The sequence below is a fragment of the Phoenix dactylifera genome, chromosome 12 (genome assembly GCF_051530095.1).
Source record: "Phoenix dactylifera cultivar Ajwa chromosome 12, Ajwa_hap1_PhDact_Kaust_v1.1, whole genome shotgun sequence".
NCBI classification, from domain to species: Eukaryota; Viridiplantae; Streptophyta; class Magnoliopsida; order Arecales; family Arecaceae; genus Phoenix; species Phoenix dactylifera.
In genome coordinates, this window is record NC_143201.1 from 1,875,593 (window position 1) to 1,901,657 (window position 26,065).

A 26,065-nucleotide genomic window follows, 5' to 3' on the forward strand; every position below is an offset into this window, starting at 1 on the left:
TTGGTACAAATTTTGAATAATTCTAGATCACTCTACATTCTCGATATCATAGAATTTCAGTTTTATTCACGTTTATCATTAAAATCTGAAATTCAACCAAAGAAAAGAATGATTAAAGAAGAATGCATCTTTTGAGGGGGAGCTTTAGATATTCAGTATCTTCCTAAAGTTACTTTAATTTGAAGCATACCTTGATTTTTATGGATTGATTTTGATGAACCTCCTTATATTGCAAGACTTACTTTAATTATAAGTTTATATCTTGAGATGAGTTTTATAAAGGTTGTCTTATCTCAAACCTTGAGTCTTATGAAAATAAGCTAAAACTTATAGAAAATATATTTTTTGAGATTGACAATTTTATTGAACATTATCTTCAAATTCTAAACTCTTAAATAGAATGATCAATTGAGGGGGAGAAAGAAAATTTCAGAAGAAGAGGTCTTATGGAACTTAATCGCATAAATCTATAACTAAAGGAGAGAGAAAGAATACTAAATGAAAAGTGATCCTAATACTCTCCAATATGTATCATCTGAAATTTAAATCTGAAAATCTTTATGATACACCTTGAGGCTTGTTATTTGGTTAATATATCTTATGCATAAATCATGAACCAAATTGCAACTCAAACAGTTGTTCTTAAGAGCCTCTAACTTAATGAAAAAGGGGAAGAATAATGTGTTGAATTTTCTTGAGTATCTCTTAGAAAATCTATTTTGGAAATTCAGTAATGAGTCCTAATTGGCTTGTTCTTTAGAACTTCAATTTTGTGCCAATTCATTATTATATGTACCAAAATGTGCTTCTTCTTAAAGGAATAAATTCTTTAAAAGAGCTTTAAAAGAACCTTCAAAGCTTTGAATTTTATGCATATTCTAAGATATATCATAAATTGCATGAATTCATATTTTAGTATTTATTCCATAATATTTTTACACCATAAAAAAAAAAACTTTGCAATCATACTTAATATATTGCTCTTATACTCTAAAAATTAGTTAAATTGCTCTCATGTTGCTAAAATACTTGATATATTGGGCAAAAGATCTTAAATGAATAAGCTTTTATATTTATCATTAAAGAATGGTTAGATTTTCATTCGTGCTTTCTTTGAATATCATTCTTGATACTTCTTGAATTAACTTGAGAAAGATTCCACCTACACTTAATTTGAAAACTATCTTTGGAACCACATTAGATGTGCTCTCATCATAATTTGCTCTGAAATTATCCAAAATGGCTCTGATCTATGCTCATTTATCTTTTTCTAACATTATTGCCTTGAGCATTCTTATCTTTGTGCTTAATGTTTCACTATCTTTTTGATGTTGTCAAAAAGGGGGAGAAATATCTAAGTATATGCTCATAATGCTTTATGTGTTGATTATGTTAAGTTGATTACTAAAGCATTATCATGAAGTATAATTTAAAGATACATATTTTCTACTTCATATAACTTAGCTATGCATTACTTCTAGAACACAATATATTTTATATTGCATATACTCCAAGTTTTGTCATCATCAAAAAGGGGGAGACTGATGACCCAAAGATTGATTTAAAGATTGATTTTGATGATCACAAAACCTTGAAGTATAAATACTAATGTTTGTGTTGCAAGGAGAAAGATATTTATTTTGCAAGGAACATAGCAAGTTGGAAGAACACAAGAAGGCCTCCAAAGCTCTCAAGAAAAGTTGGAAGAAAGCTACAATTTATTGGCCCAAGTTTCAAGTTCAAAGGATTCAAATTGGAGGAGCAAATTCAAAGGAAAATTCAAAAGAATAGTCCTCGAGTCGACTCCTGAAGAATTCGAGTCGACTCCGATGCTTGTCGAGTCGACTCCAGAGTAGAACGAGTCGACTCCAGGGAGTAACAGACAGAAAGACAGAGAAGCTATTTTGGATCCTGAGAGCCGAGTCGACTCCTGAAGAACTCGAGTCGACTCCGATGGCTGGCAAGTCAACTCCTGAGGAAAACAAGGCAAAAAGTCAGAGAGCCAATTTCAGACACTGAGAACCGAGTCGACTCCCGCGAAGTCCGAGTCGACTCCGAGGTAGCGCAACCCCAAAGACAGAAGACGGTATTTTCGTCTCTGAGAGGCGAGTCGACTCCAAGATAGTTCGAGTCGACTCCAAGGCAGCGCGACCCCAAAATACAGAGGATCAGTTTTCGGGCTCTGAGAGCCGAGTCGACTCCAAGAGAATCCGAGTCGACTCGAGGAAGAAAATCAGAAAGTATGTCCTCTGGATTTCTAAGAATGAGCCGACCCCTAAGTGCCCAAGTCGTCTCCAACTATTGGCGAGTCGACTCCAGTTTGGTCCGAGTCGACTCTAGGACAAGGCATGCACATTAATTCAAATTTGGAACAGTGGCCGAGTCGTCTCCAGAAAAGCATGAGTCGACTCCTGCTACAGCCGAGTCGACTCCAGATCGCGCGAGCCGACTCCGAGCCCAACGGATACATTGTCAGAATGTGCAGACGGGTCATAACGGCTCTATTTTTGTCTCTAACGGCTAGTTTTTGTTTCCACGCTATCAAAAGCTATAAAATCAAGAGGAGAGCTAGGGGAGATGGAATGGAAGTGGGAGAGAACATTTAGGGAAGAGATTTAGAAGAGATTACAAGGAAAATCTTCCAAAAGCACAAAAGGGCCATTCAAAGCAAAATAGAGAGAAGAAGAGCATCCAAGTGAATCCCAAAGCTACCTCTTCAACTGTGTGCTGCCTTGTGAGATCCTCTACTTCGTGCAAAATCAGAAGAGGGTCAAGTGAAGAAGAAGCCGAGTTCCTCCATCTACGAATCAGTTTGAGGGCTTCTTCTCTTTACTTTACTTATTTATAGTTGCTATATTTGCTTAAGTGAGAAGCTTGTATTTGATTTAAACTCTTGTTCTAAGATCTTGTAACTTGATTCAATCAAGGGATTAAATCAAGGGGTTAAGGTTTGTTGGTGAGCCAAAGGAAAAACCAACGTTGTAAGGTTGTGGTTGGTGAGCCTTTGGGAAAACCAACTGGGTTGATTGTGAACCCGGAAAACAATCGTTGTAAGGTTTTGGTTGGTGAGCCTTTAGGAAAACCAACTGGATTTGATTGTGAACCCGAGAAAACAATCGGTTGGTTCTAGTCGGTGAGCCTGTGAAAAGCGACCGAGTTCGTTGTGATCTCGCAAAACAACAAGTTGGGTTGTGAGCTTGTAAAACAACCGGCTGTAATCTGTAGGATTAATGTGAAATTCCCAAGAGGTCTTGGAGAGTGGATGTAGGTGCTGGGGTGCACCGAACCACTATATGTTTGTTGTGTTTGTAATGCTTCTTGTCATTGTCTAACTGACTTACTTACTTAGATAAATTGCTTGCTTAACTCTTATCCGCGCATCCTTTAGTTGCAAGCATATTCAATCAAGTCACATTCTATACATCAAACTGTTGCTAAGTTTAAATTTCACTGTGCATCTATACAACTTAACATAATTAATCAAAAAGTTTCAGAAGTAGTATAAAAGGATTTAAAAGACCCAATTCACCCCCCCCCCTCTTGGGTTGTATCTACTGGGCAACAAGAAGACCAGTTTTCAGGCTCTGAGAGCCGAGTCGACTCCAAGAGAATCCGAGACGACTCGAGGAAGTAAACCCGAAAGAAAGATCTTTGGATCCTTGAATACGAGTCGTCACCAGAAGGCAGAGTCGTCTCCGGATATTGGCGAGTCGACTCCAAGTTTGGCCGAGTCGACTCCAGAACGGGACAGCACTTTAATTCAAATCCTGAACAGTGGGCGAGTCGTCTCCAGTAAAGCATGAGTCGACTCCAGCAACAGTCGAGTCGACTCCAGATCGAGCGAGTCGACTCCGATCCCAACGGACACTGTGTCAGGAGTTGCATATTGTGCAGAACGGCCCTAAAAGTGAGTCTAACGGCTAGTTTTCTATGGGGATTGCTTAAATAGCCAGATTGAACAGTAATAGACACGAAGTAAGAGACTCCATTCAAAGCAAAAAGGGATTTCCACCTACCAAAGCCTCTCTAGAGTAAATACAAGAGAAAGAAGGAAGAAGTGCATTGAAGTCCATCCTCCAAACGTCTTCCTCGCATTCAAGGCTCCTCATCTGACAGCAAATCTTCAGCACATTCAAGAGGAGTTGCAGAGTTTGAGAAGCCCCTTTCTCCACATCCAAAAATCTGTTTGAGGGCTTCTAACTTTTCTTTGTTCATATTGTTTATATACGCTTTTCAAGAAGCTATCCTTGTACTCTTTTCAAACTGCTTTTCTTACTTGATTCAATCAGGGGATTGAATTAAGGGTGTTGAGGTTTGTTGGTGAGCCAAAGTTAAAACCAACGGTGTAAGGGTTCGATTGTGATCCCGGAAAAACAATCGGGTGGTTCTAGTCGGTGAGCCTGTGAAAACCGACCGAGTTCGTTGTGATCTCGTAAAACAACAAGTTGGGTTGTGAGCTTGTAAAACAACCGGCTGTAATCCGAGGAATTATAGTGAACTTCCAAGTGAAGCTTGGGGAGTGGACGTAGGAGCAAGGGTTAGCTCCGAACCACTATAAAATCTCTTGTGTTTGTGATTGTTTCATTGTCTCTTCCATTCCCTTCATTCACTGCATATAGTAAACTAATTAATCCACTTGCAATAAGTTTTAATTAGTTACTCACAAAGTTTTTAATTGCAATAATTACTTAAAACCCAATTCACCCCCCCTCTTGGGTTGTCTTTTTGGGCAACACAAGAAGAGAGAGAAACTAGAGAGAGAAGAGAGAGAATAAGAGAAGAAAAAGAGAGAACCGTGAGGCTCTCTCTCTCTTTTTCCCAAATGGAGGAAGGTTGCCTCAAGTGACGGCAGTCGCCGGTGGACAGCGGTCCCTTGATGGCATCGACGGCAAGCCACACTCGGTGGCGACCAGCAAAAACAAAGAAAATAACATAAAATAGGAGAGACCTTGTTTATCATCAATTCGGCGCCTTGCCGGTCGGATTCATGGTGGAAACAATTGTTCAAAGATCAAAAAAGATAGGGAAGAAGGGTTAATAACCATATCTCGCCTTTGGAGAGCTCTAACGGCCTAATCGAGAATGAGATTCCCGAGAGATCTTCCATGGAAAACCCAAAAAAACCTCTCAAAATCGGTTGTGATGGAGGATGGCTTCAAAGGTAGGGCGCCTAAGAAGAAAAAAATGACATTCTTTTAAAGAGGAGCCCTAAGGCTCCAAGAAATTGAATAAGAAGGGTTTGCAAGATGAGTAATAGCGCTTGCAACTGCATGCAGACAAGGATTTAGCAGGTGGTACATCCATATTCTAAAGATAATTGTGAACCACTGATTGCTAGATTGCCCAAGGAGGTAAAGACGAGAGTTGGTTCCTTACCAAACCATCCATAATTTGTTAGATTTTAGATATTGTCGTATGGTGATGCATACACTCGTGCAGTAGTATCAAAGCAAGCTAATGTCTGACTATATGATCTCTGGAGAACTAATTTTTGCATATTTGGTTGATCATAAAAAATGGTATATTCCAAAAAGACTTATGTTTGGTTGAACATCTATTTTTTAGAAAAATTATATCTAATACTTATTGGAAAAAAATATTGGATACCTCGATCTTAGGCCAGACCTGCCCTCTTGAACTCGGATGTAAACCGAGAAAAACAATCTCGGCTCCAGCCGAGCAGCCGGCCAACTATAATGAGCTATCTTAGCCCCGACTGAGAAGCCGATCAGCCATGGAACTATCAGTCGAAGAGAACAATCAACACGTGTCGACAAGGGCTGACAATTCCAACAATTGACAGCTCTGCCAGCTCGCAGTCGTGATACTACCATGGCCTGTGCACTGCTAACACTTCCCGCCACCCATGCGGACTGGCTTCCACGTTATGGCCGTACTACCAGCTATTATCTGGTCATCATTATACGCCACGTTAGGCTAGATAACGATAAAATAGGCACCCCTATATAAAGATGCAGCTCGGGAGACCTTAGGTGTATATGCAATATTATTCATAGAGACCACGCTTTGCTGAAATTCTCTCCCTTCTTTGTTATTGCCTTATTATTCTGACTTAAATATCGAAAAGTCCTCTTCGAAAACTCTCCGACAAGCGACTTTTTGTAGGCCACGTCCAGAGTAGATCCACCCCGGTACCTCGACCAGCCTGCTTAACTTGTCCGGAGCTGCATTCCGACCTCAATCCGGATCCAACGGCAACAATACCCATTATATCCTTAGCAAAGAAAAAAACTTATGTTTATTTTATTTAAAAATGTTAATTTTTTTAAAAAATAATTTTAATTTTTAGCCAGTATAAAATTATTTTTTATTTTATATAATTATTTTTTATAAAATATGAAAAAGCTACTTTTTGCCTTTCTTTTTTTTTTCATTTTCTAATTATCCATCGTGACCTATCGAACCATTATCCTAATTAATAGCACATGTTCGATTATTTCGGTATTAGGGTCACCGATAACCGCTTCTTTTTAGTTCAGCTCGCATTCCTATCGCCCGTGTCCCGATTCTTTCCTTCCCTTTTTTCTGTTTGCTCGGACTCGGACGCCGGTAGAGAGAAGAAAAAGAAATGCCTCCTACCATCTGACCCTCTCCCGCCGTTTATTTTTACCTTTTACCTCTCCTTCTCTCTATATCTCTCTTATTCTTTCTTCGTCTCCAAGTATAAGGATTTGGGATTTAGAGACAGAGAGAGGTCTCCAATGGCGTATGTGGACCACGCATTCTCGATCTCGGACGAGGACATCATGATGGAGACCTCGTACGTGGTCCAGAACCGGCCTCCCATCAAGGAGATCGGCCTCGCCGTCTCCCTCCTCGTCTTCGGCACCCTTGGCATCGTCATTGGCGTCTTCATGGCCGCCAACAGGGTCGGCGGTGACCGAGCCCACGGTATTCCCCAGACCCAATCCCAATCCCATCCCATTCTCCTCTCTAAACCCTAGCTAGGGTTTGTCTCTCTTTTCCTGATTTCCTTTTGATCGGTTTTCTGATGCTTTCTTGGGGAAATTAGGGGTTTTCTTTGCGATCTTGGGGTCGGTGCTCTTCATACCGGGGTTTTACTACACGCGGATCGCCTATTACGCTTACAAGGGGTATAAGGGCTTCTCCTTCGCCAACATACCGCCGGTTTGAGGGGTTTTCCGTTCTTGGAAACTGCCTTCAGGTGTTGTTGTTATGGCTTGTCATGTGTACAGATCTCTTCTTGTAGCCTGCCCTCCACCTCTCCTTTCCTTGTTGTACTTATGTATGAATAATCTGTTGCGCGAATATAGTTGATTATGCGAGAATGAGATTTCCTGTCAGTTTGTTTCTTGCTCTCTTCTGATTTCATGATTTGGTAGCTCTGCTTGGGATCTTCGATACAAAGTAAATTTATAAAAAAATTGTTCAAGATATTAATACTGTTGTTCATAGCTGCTGTCAAGGAAATCATAAAAAAATATCAAAAAAGATTGATTTTTATAGCAAAAATCTTTGAACTTGTGGTTGTTACTGTTTCTTCGGTCTCTCACTTCTTCAATATCACTCTGCTCTTAGAGTCTGATTGTTTTGTAAGTAAAGTGCTTAATTTGTTGATTAGTGCAATGATTCTTATGATGGGATTGGAAGTCATGTAAACTAGACAAAATTAGATCCACATACGAAGGTGAGGGTTTCTATAGGAGGATTTGTTACACTGTCATCATTAACTTGATGAGGAGAAGGTTTCTTTTATCATTCCAGCTCTTAGCATGATGAGTAGGGATACTGTGGCAGTTGCCAAATGTGAGCCCTCTATATATGAAACATGCTCTTACCTGTGAACACATTTGGCAATGAGTTACTACAAAGCAACACTTAGCAGCCAGTCAAGTTATGCAATCAAATGCCTTAATGTGATTCAGTTAAACATTTGTATATATGTCCATCCTGCCAAATTTTCATGGCTTCACATCCATTAGAATTCGCTTGTGCACTCATTTGTCTTTCTCTTTACATCAATAAATGCCATACTCTTTACAGATAGACTTCTGAGAGATGAGGTTGTCAAATCTTTGATATATTTTCATAGACATTTGTCTTTGGATATGGATTCTTCTATTGTTCTTTTTCCCTTCTTTTCTTATCTTTCCTCCATCCTTTTTCCTTTTTTTCATAAATATTCTCCCCATCTACTTTTAGTTTGCTGTGGTGCCTTCAAAACAATCTCCTGAATGGTGCTTTTTGTTAAATATATAGAAAAGATTATAATGGAGAATCATGGTATTTTGTGCTGAAATCTATGTTCACATTCATGGAAAGCATCAAATTAGGGCTCAACAGTGAAGTTAAGAATGAATTCTTGAGATGGTTCAAAGATGAGTAAGCATCTTTCAGGTATCTGGAATGTGTTGCTTTTTCAGAGGCATAACTTAATGAATGCTTGTCCTTGACTCCTTTCAACACAGATAATCCCTCCTTAAAAATCTAAATCCCACATCTGAGACTTCCTCATTATTTATTCTCATGACTTTATTCTTTTATGTGTCAAATATTGGGTTATTATTTGGGCGCAAGGTCGTATATGTCACAGTAAGAGTCTAATTTACATAAGGATAGTTTTAGTATGTTTTGTGTACAGATAGCTTAGGAGGTCCAGAGTTTGATTAGAGATCTTGACTTCATCGACCTTCCTCTAGCTTTAAGTAGTTAGCTCCATATCTTAAAGGGAGATGCCTCCCCCATGATTTAGAGCCCAGAGTGACGAATTAGATGTTATGCTTCATGGGTTGCAATTAAATTTCTTCAGCATGGAATCCCTTGTGGATTATAGGCGACCCCTTTCTTCTCCCCGCTTTCTTTTTGCTTCCCTTTTCTTTTATCTTGGCCCTACTTGTTTGTGAGCACCGACTCTACTGTCATAGATCATCATGTCACAAATGAAGATCAATTACCTACCTGTCGCTCTTTTCTGGTTGCTTAGCGAGCTTCTTCACGGACATCCTTTGATTTCATCCACATACTTCATCTCTAATTAGTGTTTGTCCGCAGAAGTTGCTGCATGGCAGAAAAGGCCACAAGAGCATATATTTGAATCTTATGGTGAGGTACAATCCTGGTTGTTTTCCTATGTAAATATTCTTGTATGAACCATTCAAAAAAAGTTCTTGTATTATTATGTCCAATGCTGCTGTCACATGCATCTAGAGTGAAAGTTTATCTTATTGTGACCAGGAATCTTTTTATGCAAAAGCTTCTTTTGGTGGAAGTAATTGGAAAGCTATTTCTTAACTAGATAACTAAATTGTATCTACTAATTAGCATGACTAAGAAACATTTGCTTGTAGGCATCAATGCATGATCAAATTCTTGATAGAGATAATGTGTCTTAAAGAGTTGTAGTGTGGCATAGTTTCCATGTTAGCTACTTGTCCTTATAGGATACCCATGGCTTTTATGAAAAGTGCATGAGGGATAATATGCTTGATCTTTTAATAATGATGGGAAGAATGCCATCAATGCTTTTAAAATCCAAGGGTGTTATACGATGTTATCATGCCAAGCTCTTTCTGCCATACTCATAATGACTTGAATGGCCAAGGAAGTTTTTGGTAACTTGAGGATGGCTACTTTTTAGTGGGAAAATAAAGTATAGATTTAGAGTTCATCAACATGATATTATGCACTTTGGATTTCACCGGCATGCTTTGTGAGCTCACATTTTGTCACCTTCATTTCTAATTTTGATGATCTTATTTTTATGAGATATATCATTTTAAAACCTCGAATTGCTACTGCAATGGAGTGAAAGTTTCAAACTTTCTGCACGGCAATAATATCAAAAACTTAAAATACATATATAATTTAAATTTAAGTTGATATGATACTTATGTTTACCTTGTCAGGGAGCATGTTAACTAACGAAGTTATAAATGTTAGGGAAAGGGTTTTGGGTAGAATATTTTTCCCAATAGGCTTCTGATAAGTTAATTGTTGATTGTAATGAAGTCCACAAGCCTACACTTCTGCAAATTGCTATTTCTCATTTCTAATTCGTTACAGTCCTCGTTCTTTTCCCTTCCTCTTCTACTTATCCCACCTAAGATGTAACCCTAAATAGTTTTTCTTGTGCATACTAAGACACCTTTTGTGATTTGCATTCCATTAATAGAACTTGAGAAACAATAGATAGAGTGAAATAACTGTCAGTAGATTATGAAGCCACATGCTGACATACACATGTCAATGCATGTGTGTGCATGCTGCACTTGTGGGCACATGTAGGTAGGTATATAGGAGAAGTCAAGAAGTATAAAATTAGAGTAGTTCTTTCCAAGCAGGGATGTTGGAATAAGTAAACCAGAAAGTTCAGTTTAATTATTATCAGTTTTATATGGGAAATATCAATTCATCACAGAAGCTATATAAGGTCCATTAGGGTTTAGGTGATTGCTTGAAATGTTTCAGATTTTTTTTCTTGTAATGGTGTTCGAATCAGGTAAGTTCTATTTATTTATTTATTGTCTGTTCCTTCTGGATTAGGGTCTATGATTTTACACCGTTTGTGTGCTCTAAAAAGTTTAATTATTCTATTGTTAATAGCAAAGATGGACTCTTGGGGATATTACTGAAGATTTTGCTGTTTTTGTGGTGGAACCCATGCCCTTTCTTCTGTTATCCAACTTTCTTGCTCTTTCTTTTCACTTGTTATCTTGACATGGCCATCATGTATAACATTGTAAATTATTGGCCATGTATGATATTATAAATTGCTTGTGCATCTTTGCTATCACTTCAAGAACTTATTATTTTTTTTAACTAGATCACTTAAGATATTGTTTGCGCTTGAGCTTTTGGCAATGCTGATGTAAATCCTCTACATCATTTTCTTTTCTTTTAATTATTAATTGGTGGATTCATTTTTTGTTTGTCATTTTTGTTTAATGAAATTGGTCCTATGTAATTGGTGTTATGGGAATCTGACTTTAATTTTATGTGAGAGGTAAGTTTGAGAAAATGATGTGACCCAGTAAACAAAGAAGGAAAAAGAACTTTAATTAGTAAAATTTTAGAGAGTGTTGTACTTCCATTGGATCGACCAAGGCGTGTAAGTTGAAAAGGGTTGTACTTGGAGGCAAAATGATTTGCATACTAACCATATTTTGATTCAATTTTGCAATTAAAATCTAACATATTCATCATAAAAGCTCTTCTTTTCATCCTCCAACAGTAAGGCAAGGTGAATTGACCAAGATTGGTGCTCTTTGGTGGTTCAGGTATATAATTGCTGTGTTGCCCTTTTTTGGGTGAGACATTGAAAGTAACTTTTACTAGCACTCACTTGTAAGATGTGCCCAACAGCTAATGTTACCTGGTGACAGTTGCATTATAACCCTTCTTTGGATAAGCATGGTTCAAACTGTAAAGAGGTGGTGCATAATCTTTGAAATCTGAGATCTGGCAAATACTTGGAACATTTGATTTTTACATCCACGTTCAAAGGCTCCATGCCATTGTTTTTACTCGAAAGTAAGGGGAGAAGTAACATTTTGTATAGGTAATTGTCAAAATTTGTTAGGGATATTTGGTGTCCTGGGACAGTTTTGAGAATTCTAATGGAGAACATTTACGGTGTGCATTAGAGAGAAGGGAAGATGCATCCTTTCTGAAAAATTGACTTCCCAGTGATCTAAATATGCATCAGGGTATTAAAGAGGGCAGATGAGAAGATGAATTTCTAGGAGAACCAGAAGAGTTTATTAGGTCTATATGATGATGAATTCATGGTAAATATGTAGTGCGATGACAGTGAGATAGCATTTCTCATGTTGGCAAGGTGGGAGCATCAGTTACATACCCAACCTGGGGAATTTTAGTGAGTGGATTTGTATTCCTAAATAAAGGAGTTGCTGCTGACCTAATTATATAAGCAAGTTGTTTGATCTGTTGAAAAGGATCATAAGGAAGCCTATGTTGGAGATTCTTTATGAAATTCCATCGATAATGGAAGGAGAATCATGTGCTTGTAACACATACTGATGCTTTTGGTATCAGATTAGATTTGATTTGGAGTAAAAGTACTCTCTTTTAAAATTGATTTTGAACTTCAGGCCTGTTGGATAAATTTTGGTCATCTTTTTGGGTTAGAAGCATAGTTATTGTAAAATTACCAAGGACAATAAAGTGGTTGCTGTATTGCAGTAGCTTGAGACTTAAAACTTGGAACTGCAATATGATGAAGGAAATAGGTTCATTGATCGTGTCCATCAATATGGAGAAATCATAGTTTATGTCATGATGGACGTACTTTTGTGTAACATGCTTCCGCTGACGATCAGTGTTGGTGATGTTATTCAAATTGAGAAATAAATAGAAAAGTAGATCATATTGCAAGCGTCCAAGATATTTTAGGTAGTCAGATGTTTAGTCCATACTGTGGATGGAAATCTTTTGGGTGTTTGACCTGACAATTTTCTTCGTTCCCGGACATGAATGGGAGGTTCTGGCTAACTGCTGATGAACCAAAAAGCTGTTGTATTTGAGCTGGAGAATTTCAGCCAGACTGGTGAGTTTTTGTTTCTGCAGCGGCTCCAATCTTAACATGCCGTGATTTTTTCCGGTTAGTTTGACATGCTGTGGTTTACTATTCTGGTCAGAGTTATGAATTCAATCTTGTTGAAGTTTCTATTGAATGAGAACAGTCCTAAAGTCTTGCCTTAGTTTTTTGATGGTGCGAACAGTGAATTCATTCTCTTTCAATTTCATTAAATGGCAGCATGCTTGTTGAACGCTTTGCCTTGGTCCACTTAAACGTCTCATGCTTCTACAATTCTTTTCTATGTCGGTAGGATTAAATATGTCTTCTGTTTTTTAAGGGTGAATCATGGTAGGATTTTAGGGGAGGTGGGTTTGAAAGGAACGCAAGTGAATGACGAGGATTTATTTAAAAAATATATATAAAGAGGATTTTGAAGCACAATTGCTTGGGGTTTCTAAAACTCTATATATTTTCAATTCGTTTGTAATATTCGGACCTTGTCATGGAAGGAGGGTTGTGTGCCTTCCCTTCATCGCTCATTCTCTTCAAGATTGATGGAGAAGTTTGCTGAATCTTGTATGCCTCTATAATGAATCTTGAAATAATAAGGTCCACCTAATTTATGTTCTTTTTTTTTCACGCAATTATCTACCTCATCATTTACGTTCTATCATCTTACCCGTGCTGTCTGTCTTTCCATGTTCCAGTTAGAGTTCTGTCAACTTTCTAACCATCAAGCCGGTAAGTTTCATACGAGCTGGTGTAGTTATAAAATCTCATTCCAACAGCATGTCCTACCAACCTTCTACATGCTGCAGAGAACAGTCAAACTGAATCCTGAATCGGGTTTCACAATTTACTAACCTTCTTACCTAAGTAGAAAGGAAAATAGTCATCAGAACATAAGTTAACGCTCGTCATCCCTGAGAATGTTTAAATGGTAACCTATGATGAGTTGCTCATTTTTAATAGTTACCTGAGTCAGAAAGGTTGGTGCAGATCCAGGTCAGAGCTGGAAACGGAGCTCCCAAGAATATTTTGAGAGGTGCCCAGGGAACAGATATTGGAGCGAGATTATGGAGAGACCTGCAGAACACCAGTGCAGGTATCTAGGTCCGCTTGATTCTTTGCTAACCTGGATTTCATAGATTTGCCCTCTCCAGCTCTAGAATGCAATTCCTTTGAGCTCCTTTTGTTGTCCACCGTCCAAGTGGAATATTTGGAGGATTAATCTAGCTGTTTGGTACCATACAAGGGACGGGAAGTAATACCTTTTTCTTTTTTTTTGCCCCAAACATCACCGAATAAGTATTACTCCCTTTGTTTTGGGGGGGAAAAAAAAAGCAAAGGTATTACTTCCCGACCCTTGTATAAGAGGTCAGGTGTTCAATTCTTGGTCGAATATTGAACCGGGTTCTGGAGTTTGCTTTTCATCACAACCAACGAGTTCGTACATCGGGAATCAGCTCAGATGAGCCATCCTTTTGCATCCGACCCCGAGTGGCTGCAAAAAAACTGCAGGCAATATCATATGCCTCGGTCATGGTTTTAAAATTGTGGCTTGTTGTTATCTTCTGTCCCTTGATTGCATTAAGACAGACATAAACAAAGATGTTGATTATGGATTTTTTTTTGTTAGCACCAGTATAATGATTTTGGTTGTTAGAAAAATTAATATATCGTTGTTGTAACATTCGGAAGCTTGTGATTGATCATCAGATTATCCTTTGGACTCATGTTATTCAGAGCAGTAAGAATTTCATCTTTCACCTGCACAGTAAGTCTATAATGATATAGTAGAACACTGATATTATATAATATAATATATCGATGTATGATGATATAATATAATACAATATTATATTTATAGTATAATATAATAATAAAAATATAAAATATTATTATTATTATTATTATTATTATTATTATTATTATTATTATATATTAATATTATTATTTTTTATAATTATTATATTTATTATAGATATTTTGGTCTAAAAAGAAAAAAATTATAATTTAAAATAGCATTATGATAGAGCTAAATATGCTTTTTGGGGAAAAATTTCGAAATAAAGTTTTTTTCAAAAAATTATTTTAGATTTCTAATTTTGATTTTTTATTAAATATCCTATCTCATCTAAAAATAATTTTACAGAATTAAAAAATATTTTCTAACTTTTTCGAAAGCTTCACCAAATGAGCCTTATACTCTGGAGGAACTCAAACGGGAGTACACGGGTTCCTCTCATGTGGGATCCTATTCCAGTGAGAGGGGAGAGAGTGGGGTTAGGCGTGCGTCACTACGATTTTGGTTGCTTTTAAGCTTTGCACCCTCGATCCACGCCCATCTGCGTGTCCCTGGCGATCAGTTTAAGGCGAAAGGGCCCAGACTTCAGAGAGGAAGAGAGAGAGAGAGAGACCACCGTCCCTCTTCGTTGCAACGTGTACTCTTGTCAGGCCGCGATGAGTTGTCCACTCCGCCCACGCAATCTAAGCAGGACCACTTTTCTTTTCTTTTTTCTTTTCTTCTTTCCCATCTCCGTCTCACTTTCCAACCTTTCTTTTCCTTCACTCCTCCTTGCCTTCGGCAACTTTTTATATATGTATTTATTTTTTTGCTTTTTTTCCTCTCTCTGTCTCTCTCTCTCTCTCTTCTTCCTTCCATTGTTGCCTTTCTTTTTTTATGTTTCCCTTGTCGTCCGCAAGCAGCATGCAGCACCAAAGACAAGTAAAAAGACCCATGGGATCATGCTATATATCAAATTAAAAAGGAATTAAAACCAGCAGCAGGGCTGATCGAAGCGGACAAAGAGAGTTTGGCATTTGTCTTGGTTCGCTGTCAGATATGGGTGGTGCGTCGAATCCCAATGCTTCTTCTCGATATCCAGCGAGCAGGAGATGCCGAGAATCTCCCATTTTTCATTATCATATTTTTACGATGATCATACGACATGTGTACAGGGACGGCAGGATATCATGACAGTTGTCACTCCACATTTCCTGCTATTGTATTCTGTATATTGTCGATATCCATTCAATGCTCGACTTACTTCTGTATCTTCCCCGCATAAAATCCCCGTATCCAAGTGGTGGGTTGGAGAGGGTTGGTCATGCCTCGCTGAGCTCCTGACCAAACCCAACCAAATAAAAAAAATATATGCCATCTCTCTCTCTCTCTCTCTCTCTCTCTCTCTTTCTACAGTACACCATCAAGCATCTAATTAAGTTTAGCTTAAACACATGTGTTTTTTTTTATAAAGATGACATACACACATATCTAAGGTGGTGTGTCTGGCGTGCATGGCTCCTCCTCTCCTCTTCATCTCCAATCTATTTCTAAATTCTTCGGTTGCATTTGGATTTTAGTTATTTAAATCCGCTTGTTCGAGGCCACAGTACCCGCGTAGCTAGTTGCTGGATGCGATGGACGTGTGGCTCTCTCTTTATTAGCACAATAACGCACAATAGCTAACCTAGCAACTAGCGGTATTAAGAAAAGAAACACATACATAAATTTTTTTTTGTTATAATCATCAATATGAAATAGTAAATATTCAATAAACATTATGATCATTGATTAGTTTGAACTATAATTTTTAGAGAAATAAGAGAGATTTTATAATTTCAGAAGACAAAGGCAATGAAGGACATAGCCGGAAAAAGCGAGATCGAGAGAGAAACACCTACCTGCAACTCGTAAAAGGTGCTTGAGATGCCGAAACACTTGGGATGTCCCACCGGGACTTGTTGGGCAATTTTTTTTTTATCAATCTTAAAGAGCTAGAGTTTTGGAAAGAGAGAGGTAGGTAGATTTTTTTAGTATAGCATTATTTCACTTACCAGACCTAACGTATCCCATCCATCGACTTGAGGTCTCGTTGGGTGTGTGCCTTATTTCCAAAGGACGGGCACTCTCTAATCTCGGCCTAACTAAAAGAAGGCAAACTCTAGAACCTTAAGCTTTTTCCTATTTTTCTTTCCTTCTCTGGCTATCTCTCTCTTACCCTGGCTGTTGAGCCTCCAAAAGCCTCTCCAACACCTCTTTGTTTTGAAAATTTTAAAAAAAAGAGAAAAAAAAAGAAAAAAAAAATTGTATTTTTGCCTATCAATTACAATGTACATAAATAATTTTTATATAAAACTAGAAAGCTGACGAAGTTTGGTAAGACCAATTAAGCTTGGCACAATCAATTACAAATCAATTAAGATAAAGTTTGATAAGGCTGACTAAATTTGGCACTATCAGCCTTTATGGAGGCCGACTATGTTTGGCATAATAAATGATCCTACAATAATTTTAACACTTTGCTCAAAGTTGGAGCCTGCAATTGCCAAAATTCTAATATATTTGTTTGAGGTGATTGTTATCGTACATAAATGCAGTGATAAACAAAAGCTATAGTTATATTGAACATTAGACGTTGCACAAAACTCCGATATATTTGTCTAAAATAATTGTTTCATAAAAAACTGCTATTATATCAATATTTAGATATTATCTAGATACAGAGATTATTTTTTCTCGCAAGAATACAATCATAATTAAAACTTTCCTTGTGCCAAAAGAAAAAATCTTTTTATTTTATCTTGATTTAGGAGAGTGTTGAAATCTTTCCTTCGGTTTCGTTTCTCCGGTACCATCCTTGCTAGAAATGCAAAAAAAAAAAAAAAAAAAAATTGAAGGAGATTATTAGCATTGATGAGAAAATAAAAAACAGATATGGTAGAAGCTATATTAGTTATTTTATTCCACTGATTTGGGTTCATTGTAAAAAAAAAAAAGAGAAAGAGTTAAAAACAGTTTGTAGCATGGCCATCATGCGCTTGATAAAACTAATAGCTAAAAATATTTGGTTAAAAGGTCCAAAATATGATGCTAATATTATTTTATTCGTAAGCCTAATTACCATTATAACAAAATAAGAGTCTTATACTAAATTTCTATTTGAATATTCATTACTAAAATATATAATGACTTACCTCTGAAACCACTGTAACGGTGTTATCTTATACCGATTTCTGAGGGGGCAGCGGGAGGATCTTTCCGCATATTGCATTATTAGTAGATCCATCCAGGTTCCATCGGGCCCAGCACTTAAACAATAATAAATATTTTTCTATTTAATGCCACCTATCACCTCAGTGAGGAATGCAGTGGACTGTCCCATGAAGCCAAGGCAAATATTAAAAGCCATCTCTTTTCTGATACGCTTGATAAAGTAGAGAATATAATCCATAAGCGTATATCTCATACATACATACATACATACATACATACATATATATATACCCAATTAAAAAATGAATAAGAAAGTAATCTAGGAGTGTATTTCTCATGGATACATTAACACCCACCCCCCTAGCGTATCCTAAAACACAGAGGCGTGCATATATTAAGTCAATTTATTTTTTTAGTACAAATCGAGAATCAGACGCACCTGAATGACCGATGTGGCATGATCAAAGCTATTGACTGTGGAGCTGGGAGACTGGTCCACAGACCCACAGCCCATACTTGCGCACGTGCGAAGCAAACCCTTCAAAAACGCATAAACCTAACCGGCTCGCAACCATCTCCTTCTCTCTTCTCTTTGTCGTCTCCTCTTGCACCACATTGTAGGATACCCCTTCAACCATGCACATAATAAATATGAAATATAATGTAAATAATACTTATTCTAACCTTGTAGAAAGTTTTAGTGATGCAATTACAAGGCTAGAAAGGCTTTCAAGATATAATAGTTATTTATTATTTTAAATTTATTTTTTAGAATAAAGCAATAGTTATTACAATATTCACTATTAGCCATTTTAATGGAACAAATAACCTAATAAAAAAGCAACAAATATTATGTTACAAAATCACAAATTACATTATTGTTTCAATAATTATCTTTTTGATAAAAAAATATTTGCAAAAAATAGGTAGATGAGAAAAATGCAAAAAAGAAAGAAATTCAAAAGTAAAATAACAGCCATTGCCTCCGCCATGCGGCTGTCACTCCTTGCTGTCCAACCCACCGTGCTCTCATGTTGCACTTGGCGTATGGAAACTTCTCCCCTGCTTCCTCCTATGAGAGGCCCCAAAACAAACAAACAAACAAATTGAGAAGCAACGAAAAGACTCGTATTTGCTATGAGATTTTCGTCCTCCACGACAGAGGAGGAGGAGAAGAAGGAAAGATGACGATGCCGTAGATTTCCTTTCCTTAATCTCCTAATCTAAGAGAGAGTTCACCGATTGATTGCAAGAGAAGAGGGAGTAGAGGAATGCGATCAATCGGTTGTGCCAACCACACTGAGGAGAGAAGATAAGGGAGAGTCCTCTATCCCTGCCCCTCCGTCTCTCTCTATTTTTTTCTTTTCTTTTTAATGCAAATCCACCCTCTACCTAGTCCATCATTCCTGAGTCCACCTTGCATCTCTCTCCTCTTTAGTCGTTGCCACCTTGCATCATTCCCCCTCTTTAGAGAAAAGAAAGGGAGATTAGGGATTTGGTGGTGGTGGTGGTGTTTAGCCGACCACAACGAGAGGGGAAAGGAGACAGGAAAACGAGAGAGAGAAGAAATAGAGGAAGGAAGATAGCCATTCGAGCTCAGGACATCTGCTCTACATGGATCCCAAGTTTAAATCACCATTTGTTACAAAAACTTAAGTTGATAAAATAAAATAGATTTATTTATATATTTTATAATTTTTTATACTATTTACTATTTATCTCAAAAGTTGATGAAATGAGATAGGTTTACTTATATATTTTACATTTTTTTATCTCTTCTCTCATTTTGCACCCTTGCCGATAGGATCGCAATCAGGTTGGGATGCTAAGAGACGAGGGATGGAAGATGGAGTGAAGAAGGAATGGAGGAAAGGGTGCATGGTGAGGGTTCATCAAGCACATGATACACTAAAAACTCCAAATTTGGTATGGTTTAGGGAGAGCAGTACTGCCATCTAACGTATATAGGTATAGATGCCGTATAATCGCACAGTACCTATAAATGGTGAAATAGTGCACACATGGTACACTCCATCGCCAAGTCCAATGGCATCCTCGTAAATTTATTAGAATCTGGTGGCACTTTTAAATCCATCCACCGTTTTGTTTATAGCACAACATTCGTGCTCTCTAGCTAGGGAGAGAAACAGGGTTAGAAGATACACACACCCACCCGGAGAAGGGAGAGGGGAGTGTGGGAAAAGAAGGGAAAGAAGTAGAAAAAAGACAGCGGGACCTGCCTTAGGTCGGCCGGAGATGTGCCCGACGACGAAGAATCCCGGTGCCGGAGCGCCCGCACCGGAGTCCGGGGAGGAGTCCGACTGGCGGGATGAGGCCATCAACGGGGGATCGCTGCGCCACGTGGACCTCCACACGGGATCCAACGGCTGGGCGTCCCCGCCGGGCGACCTTTTCGCCCTCCGCGGCTGCAACTACTTCTCCCGCCGGCAAAAGACCCCTTCTGGCGACTGGCTCCTCAAGCCCGCCGGCGTGGACTGGCTCCGATCCGCCTCCCGCCTCGACAACGTCCTTGGCCGCCCGGACAACCGCGTCGCCGCCGCCCTCCGACGGGCCCAGGCGCTCGGTCTCTCCCGCAAGGTCTTCCTCTTCGCCGTCAACCTCCAGATCCCCGGCCGCGAGTGCCACTCCGCCGTCTTCTACTTCGCAGCCGAGGATTCCATCCCCTCGGGCTCCCTCTTCTACCGCTTCGTCCACGGCGACGACGCCTTCCGCAACGCCCGCTTCAAGATCGTCAACCGGATCGTCAAGGGCCCCTGGATCGTGAAGGCCGCCGTGGGGAACTACGCCGCCTGCCTCCTGGGGAAGGCACTGACCTGCAACTACCACCGCGGGGAGAACTACCTCGAGATCGACGTCGACATCGGGAGCTCGGCGATCGCCAACGCGATCCTCCACCTGGCGCTGGGCTACGTGACGGCGGTGACGATCGACATGGGGTTCCTGGTGGAGGCGCAGGCTGAGGAGGAGCTGCCGGAGAGGCTGATCGGGGCGGTGAGGGTGGCGCAGATGGAGATGGGGTCGGCTACCTACGTGGAGACACGGGGGAAGGCGGTGGAGGTCGGGAAGCCTCGGAACCTTGCCAAGGTCAATCACCACAACCAGACCCCGAGGGCGTCCAGATCGGGAGACGCCAAGGAGCGCGAGGAAGAAGGTTAGGAATTTTTTTTCCTCTTCCTCATTTGTTCGATTGAAAAATAAAAATGTAGACTTTACCTGCTCTCTTTTAAAAAGCCCCCATTTTTAGGGTTCGTAGATAATAATCTGTTGCATTGGGGAGAGAAATCGCTGGAGATTGATTACTGTTTGTGGGATGATTTATTTGTTAGCCTTCTATTTGATCTCCACTTGGCATTTGCTGTTTGATGATTTCCTCCTCTCTCTCCAGTGGAAAAGAAAATTTTAATCATTTATCTTTTCTTGATCATGTTTATGAATAATAGTCGCACTAAATTATCGTCCATGTTATTATAGTTGTGGTTTGCGTTGGAATCTTCTAGGTGAAACGATGATGATTTTGTTCTACTGTTTGGTGGGCTTCCTTTGTCTCTGTGTACGTTCTGAAACTTTCTTTGGATTTCATCAACTGTTGAGGGCTTGTTGTCTTTTGAGCCTTCGGTTGGTGAGAGCACAATTGACTTCTAGCTTGTTCAGTTGTTGGCAAACGGAGATTTTTCTCTGGGTCCCCAGAAGCCCACTCTTATGTTCGGTTATGGTGAGTTACGGTGTGCATCAGATGAGATGAGCAATGATATTTGCAGATGAATTATTGTTGTTGTTGTTATTGTTATTATAGGGCAGGTGAACCTTTGAGAGATAGAGGTAACGGGTTCCTAGATTGGGAGGGTTCTCAGCTCAAATGAAATGTTGAGGCAGAGAGAAGGGACAAGTTTATATATCGCTAAATTAGGTTTTTTTAAGGTGTTCTGAATGGTTTAGAGTGTTGTAATATATGTGCAATTACTTGAAATAAGTTTTACATGAAGGAGCCAAAGAAATTAGCTCTTAATATCTTCTTTGTTATTTGATTCGTAAGGTAGATCCATAGAACGAAAAGCCCATAGAATAGCCATAAAACATTGGCAGAAGGCCTCTATCCCGTCAATAGTGTTAAACTTATAAAATCTGCCAGCATGGGATTATATTAAGTTAAAAATGTCATAGAAACAAAGGAAAAAAAAAAAACGAAATGCCTGGTCATGACAGTAAAACTCTGATCTGTTAACATTAGACAACCCTGTTGATTAAGGCAGTACTCGGATCAGATTTTACTCTGTTCTTTGGAACTACACATCAGTGTGTTTGTGATAGATGAATTAACTAAGGATCATCTTTTTGTAGATAACAAGGAATGAGACCTGACACTGAATGGAAGATACGAGTCAGAGGAGCTGCATTATAAAAGTTTCTTTAGGCTCCTGTTATTGTGGGGTTAGAGAGAGTCAAATGTTTGCGGCCTTATTCTGCATGAGTTGAGGCTATTTTTGTGTTTTGAGCCCGTGACAACCTAGATCAGAAGGGAGCAACCTAACCATTGCTCCATGTCCTGCCCTCTAAGATTCTTTTGTAATTGAATAACTGAAACATATGCTTTGCAGAATATAAACTGGGTTGTAAGGTTCGTCCACAACGTGAAATATCCGGTCTCTTTCAGTGTGTAATTAGAAAAAGGAATTGGATAGGCAAGGTGGCCATGGATTTTTGGGAACATCTATATCATGTCGAATATCAAAATCAAACACAGATACTAGCCCTTTCAGTTTCTTTCATCTGATTGGTATGAATATTCTTTCGTTTGACTCTGAAGATAGAAAAGATCGCAGGAAGTCATTTAAATCATCTGTTATTGCGGAGTGTCCAACATCAATATTTTTTCGGCTTTGAGAGTATCTACTGTTTTGGACTATAAATCTTTATGGCTAATATCTTTGATAGGCAAACTTTTACTTCTACTTGCTCTGATTTTTTTCCCTTTTAGTTTAAGAATAATTGGGAAGTTTCAATAGTTCAGAGAGTTTTGCTACTTTTTACTATGATCGCAATAGTCTTGACATTAATTTACACAAGATATGCGAGTTCATTTTTTTTGGTGGTGGCTAGGAAGACATCTGATGTTTCAAAGATACTTCTTCAAGGCCTACTTTTCAGTTTGCCCCTCTGTTAATCTGGGGGATGTTTATCCCTAAAATCTTTTTTTCTTCTGACTTCCAAAGAAACTATTATATTCTGAAATACAAAATGAAAATGCACTAAAATCTCTAACTTAAACTCTTTCCTACTTCTGCTTCAATGCATCTTGCTTCAGGTTCGGGTGATTCCTTTCTACAAATTGCCCTTTGCTTCCTAATCACTGCATTCTTATCATTCTTTCCTCACCCTTACCGGCATAATCTATGAAATATCTTCGGAGCCTTTTAGTTTATCCTATAGGGTCCCTTGCACCATGAAAGTATTCTTTAGAATTGCCTTTCAAATTTTTTTAGTGTCGTTTGCCCAAGTTGTTAAAAGGCATGGGTGTTGATCAGGTAGCAAGCTGTCTGGTCCTTAAAGATGAGATGGGTTTCCACTGAGAGCATCAATGCTGGTGGCCCTCCTTGGCTGGACAAATCCAATTAGACAGCTCCTCAGCCAAATAAAAGAAGAAGAAAGCCAGGCTGGTTGGATGAACAACTTCACTAGTGCAATCAGTGGACCTGACTGGCATTCAACTTTAATATGTATTCAAGCTATATGCTGCACGTGTAGTAATTCCAGGCACGTGCAAAGCTTTATGTACAAAGTTTCAGACTTTTGTCTGGGTTGGAAGCATCAAATTGTAGTTTGTACAAGAGCATAGCATGTGCTTCATGCTTCTGTGGTGTTTGTGTGCAGGAGAGAAGACCAGGAGGGAGTCTAGATTTTTTTTTCTTTTCTTTTCCCTAGGGCTCCCCTTGGCAAGTGCTGCTGCAGCTTATCACAAATAATGGCTTGTTACTGCCTATGACTTGATTGAACAAAGCCACTTGCCAGTGTCTAGGATATTGCAGAAGTAGCTCAGATTCTGTGGTTCTTTTTTCTTTGGTTAAACCAGGCTTGGTAGCTTGAATGAGCACCCAAATTGATTTCATCATGGGGATTGGCGTTTCTACTTGATGCAAGGACATATTAGTTTAAACTTTCCAGAGAACTATGTGGTCAAGAACTAGGGCCTTTCTACTTGATGCAAATACTATTAGTTTTTAGCTTGTTTTTACCGCTACCGGTGTGCGGGTGGGTCATCATCCATCCCCCGGTAAGGTATTCGTTTCTCCTCTGAGAGCAGTGCACTCGTACCAACATAGGTGCAATTTGACACTTTGGCTTATTAGAATGGTAAAAAAAACCTTGGCTTATGGCATCATGTACCCATGCGATCGTTTGGTCTCTCTATTTCTGAAGCATTTTTATTTTCATCCTTCTAAATTTGTGGAATATGTTCACTTTCTTCTAAGCTCTCTCTTCTTTGGAGTGGTTCCAAGTTGTCAGAACTCCCAACCTGTTTACATTAACTATCCAAGCTTTTGTTCGTGTCTGTCTTATCTCAATTGCGTACTAGTCGACGTTCTTCGAAGTGCAAGTTATGGTCACAAGCTGACATCCTACTCTCAGGTGTCTAAAATTGACTGCATAGCACTAAGCTAGCTTGTCATGAGTTGCTTTGATGCATTCCTGAGTTGCTTTGACAATTTGGAAAAACCTTTGGATCTTTGTAATGCTCTAACGATGTCGCCTCAGGCATTCTTTTGACTTTCGAATTCTATATTTAGAATCACCTCACCTTGTCCAGGAGTAGTCAGATGCCATATTTTCTCCTCTTGTGCCCATTTGTCTCACTACCTCCTCTAAGCGCCAGATGATGCTCCACATGGATAGTCCTGCTCTTTGCTTTGTCCTTCTAAATTTGAGAAATTATAGTTGGTAGCTCAGTCCAACTGTGAAGTGACACGCACAAAAACGGACAAAAAAAAAAGAGAGCACAATACATGCATGTTTGTGCGTGTCTGTGCACGTTGCTCTGCGGTTGAACTAGTCCACCAACTCAGCCGTGGATTTGGCTAACTAAAAGTTTCACTGCAAACTTTGAGCAGCTCCAATATCTAAAATATGAGAAGGAAGAAAGAAGGTTTGCGAGGAAGCTCACATATCTGTCTTCTTCTTGTTTTTTTCTTTGATATATCGGCGGCTCATCCTAATCTCGTATGAGCACAATCATGAGAGTCCAGAGAAAGGATACACTCTAAAGATAGGGGAATAGATATATGGCGAGTTTAGAGAATTTTATCGGAGTGGTGAGCAGTAAAGGAGACGACCCAAACCTATACGTCTTCAATAGGAGTTGTCGCACTTCGTTTTCGTTATTCGTTGTGGTCACTTTGCAAGCACGGGCGAACGACAAAAACTCTCGATAGAATGACACAATTTCGATATCACTGTAACAGCAAAATTCTACGATTCCATTTCACTTCGGAGCAGTAAAGGAGACGACCCAAACCTATATGTCTTCAAGAGGAGTTGTCGCACTTCGTTTTCGTTGTGGTCACTTTGCAAGCACGGGCGAACGACAAAAACTCTCGATAGAATGACACAATTTCGATATCACTGTAACAGCAAAATTCTACGATTCCATTTCACTTCGCCGCCCATCTCGCATTCCGTGACCTTCAACAAGTGTCTCAAGCAAGGTGCCCTTTAGGCCTAGAATGCAAAGCACTAATCCGAGAACCTCATGATGGTTTAATCCAAGTTAGCACGTTAAACAAAACAAACATCTAAAAGCATTCTATGACAATATATTTGACATTTTCAAGTGATGGAATATAATTTATACCTGAAACTTACAGTTAAATAGTAGTTGTTTGGACCATTATTAACATTATCGCATCTGTAATAACAAAAATATAATATATATCGTCTGCAAGCCATTATATATAATGTATTATACCTCAAAAACTAAATGTTCTGAATTCTTTGTTACAGTTGAAAGGTTTTTTTTTTTTGGTAAAAGCGGCATTTCATATAGCTCTAACGTGAGTACATCTAGGCATATCAGAAGAAAAAAAAGAGTACAGAGTAAGGGGTATCCCTCCTACCGATGTCCAAAAGATCTCTTCGGAGTGTCGAGCCACATAAGAGGCAACCCAATCAGCTGCGCTGTTTGCCTCCCGAAAAACGTGTAAAGCCTGAAAATCGCTCAACTCTTGAGCCAACCTACGAGTATCGCGGATAAGAGGATGGCCATCACCATATCTGTCCAATCCTCGAACCCAGTCAATCACCACAGAGGAGTCCCCCTCAAGGCATAGCCGCTCAACACCCAGTATCTGCCTGGCAAAGGATATCCCTTCCCAAGCTGTCCGTAGCTCTATCCCAACAGCAGTAAGTACGACGACCACCAGTTGCTATCATCCTCCCGAGATGATCCCTAATTACAAAACCAACACCTCCGGACACTCCGTTCATTAACATGCTACCATCGAAGTTCACTTTGAGATAATCAGGGGGTGGGGGTA

At 39.1% G+C, this 26,065-nt stretch overlaps 2 protein-coding genes across 2 annotated transcripts; both read left to right on the plus strand.

Moving 5' to 3' along the window:
- Positions 1-6,523: 6,523 nt before the first annotated feature.
- On the plus strand, positions 6,524-7,325 carry LOC103715622 (uncharacterized). Its single transcript, XM_008803304.6, has 2 exons — positions 6,524-6,912; positions 7,034-7,325. Exons 1-2 carry the CDS (start codon positions 6,723-6,725, stop codon positions 7,153-7,155), a joined length of 312 nt encoding a protein of 103 aa, XP_008801526.1. The 5' UTR covers positions 6,524-6,722; the 3' UTR covers positions 7,156-7,325.
- Positions 7,326-19,628: 12,303 nt separating this feature from the next.
- On the plus strand, positions 19,629-23,534 carry LOC103715623 (protein ENHANCED DISEASE RESISTANCE 2-like). The gene is made up of 2 exons (XM_008803305.6): positions 19,629-20,691; positions 23,063-23,534. Exons 1-2 carry the CDS (start codon positions 19,776-19,778, stop codon positions 23,083-23,085), a joined length of 939 nt encoding a protein of 312 aa, XP_008801527.3. The 5' UTR covers positions 19,629-19,775; the 3' UTR covers positions 23,086-23,534.
- The last annotated feature ends 2,531 nt before the right edge of the window (positions 23,535-26,065 follow it).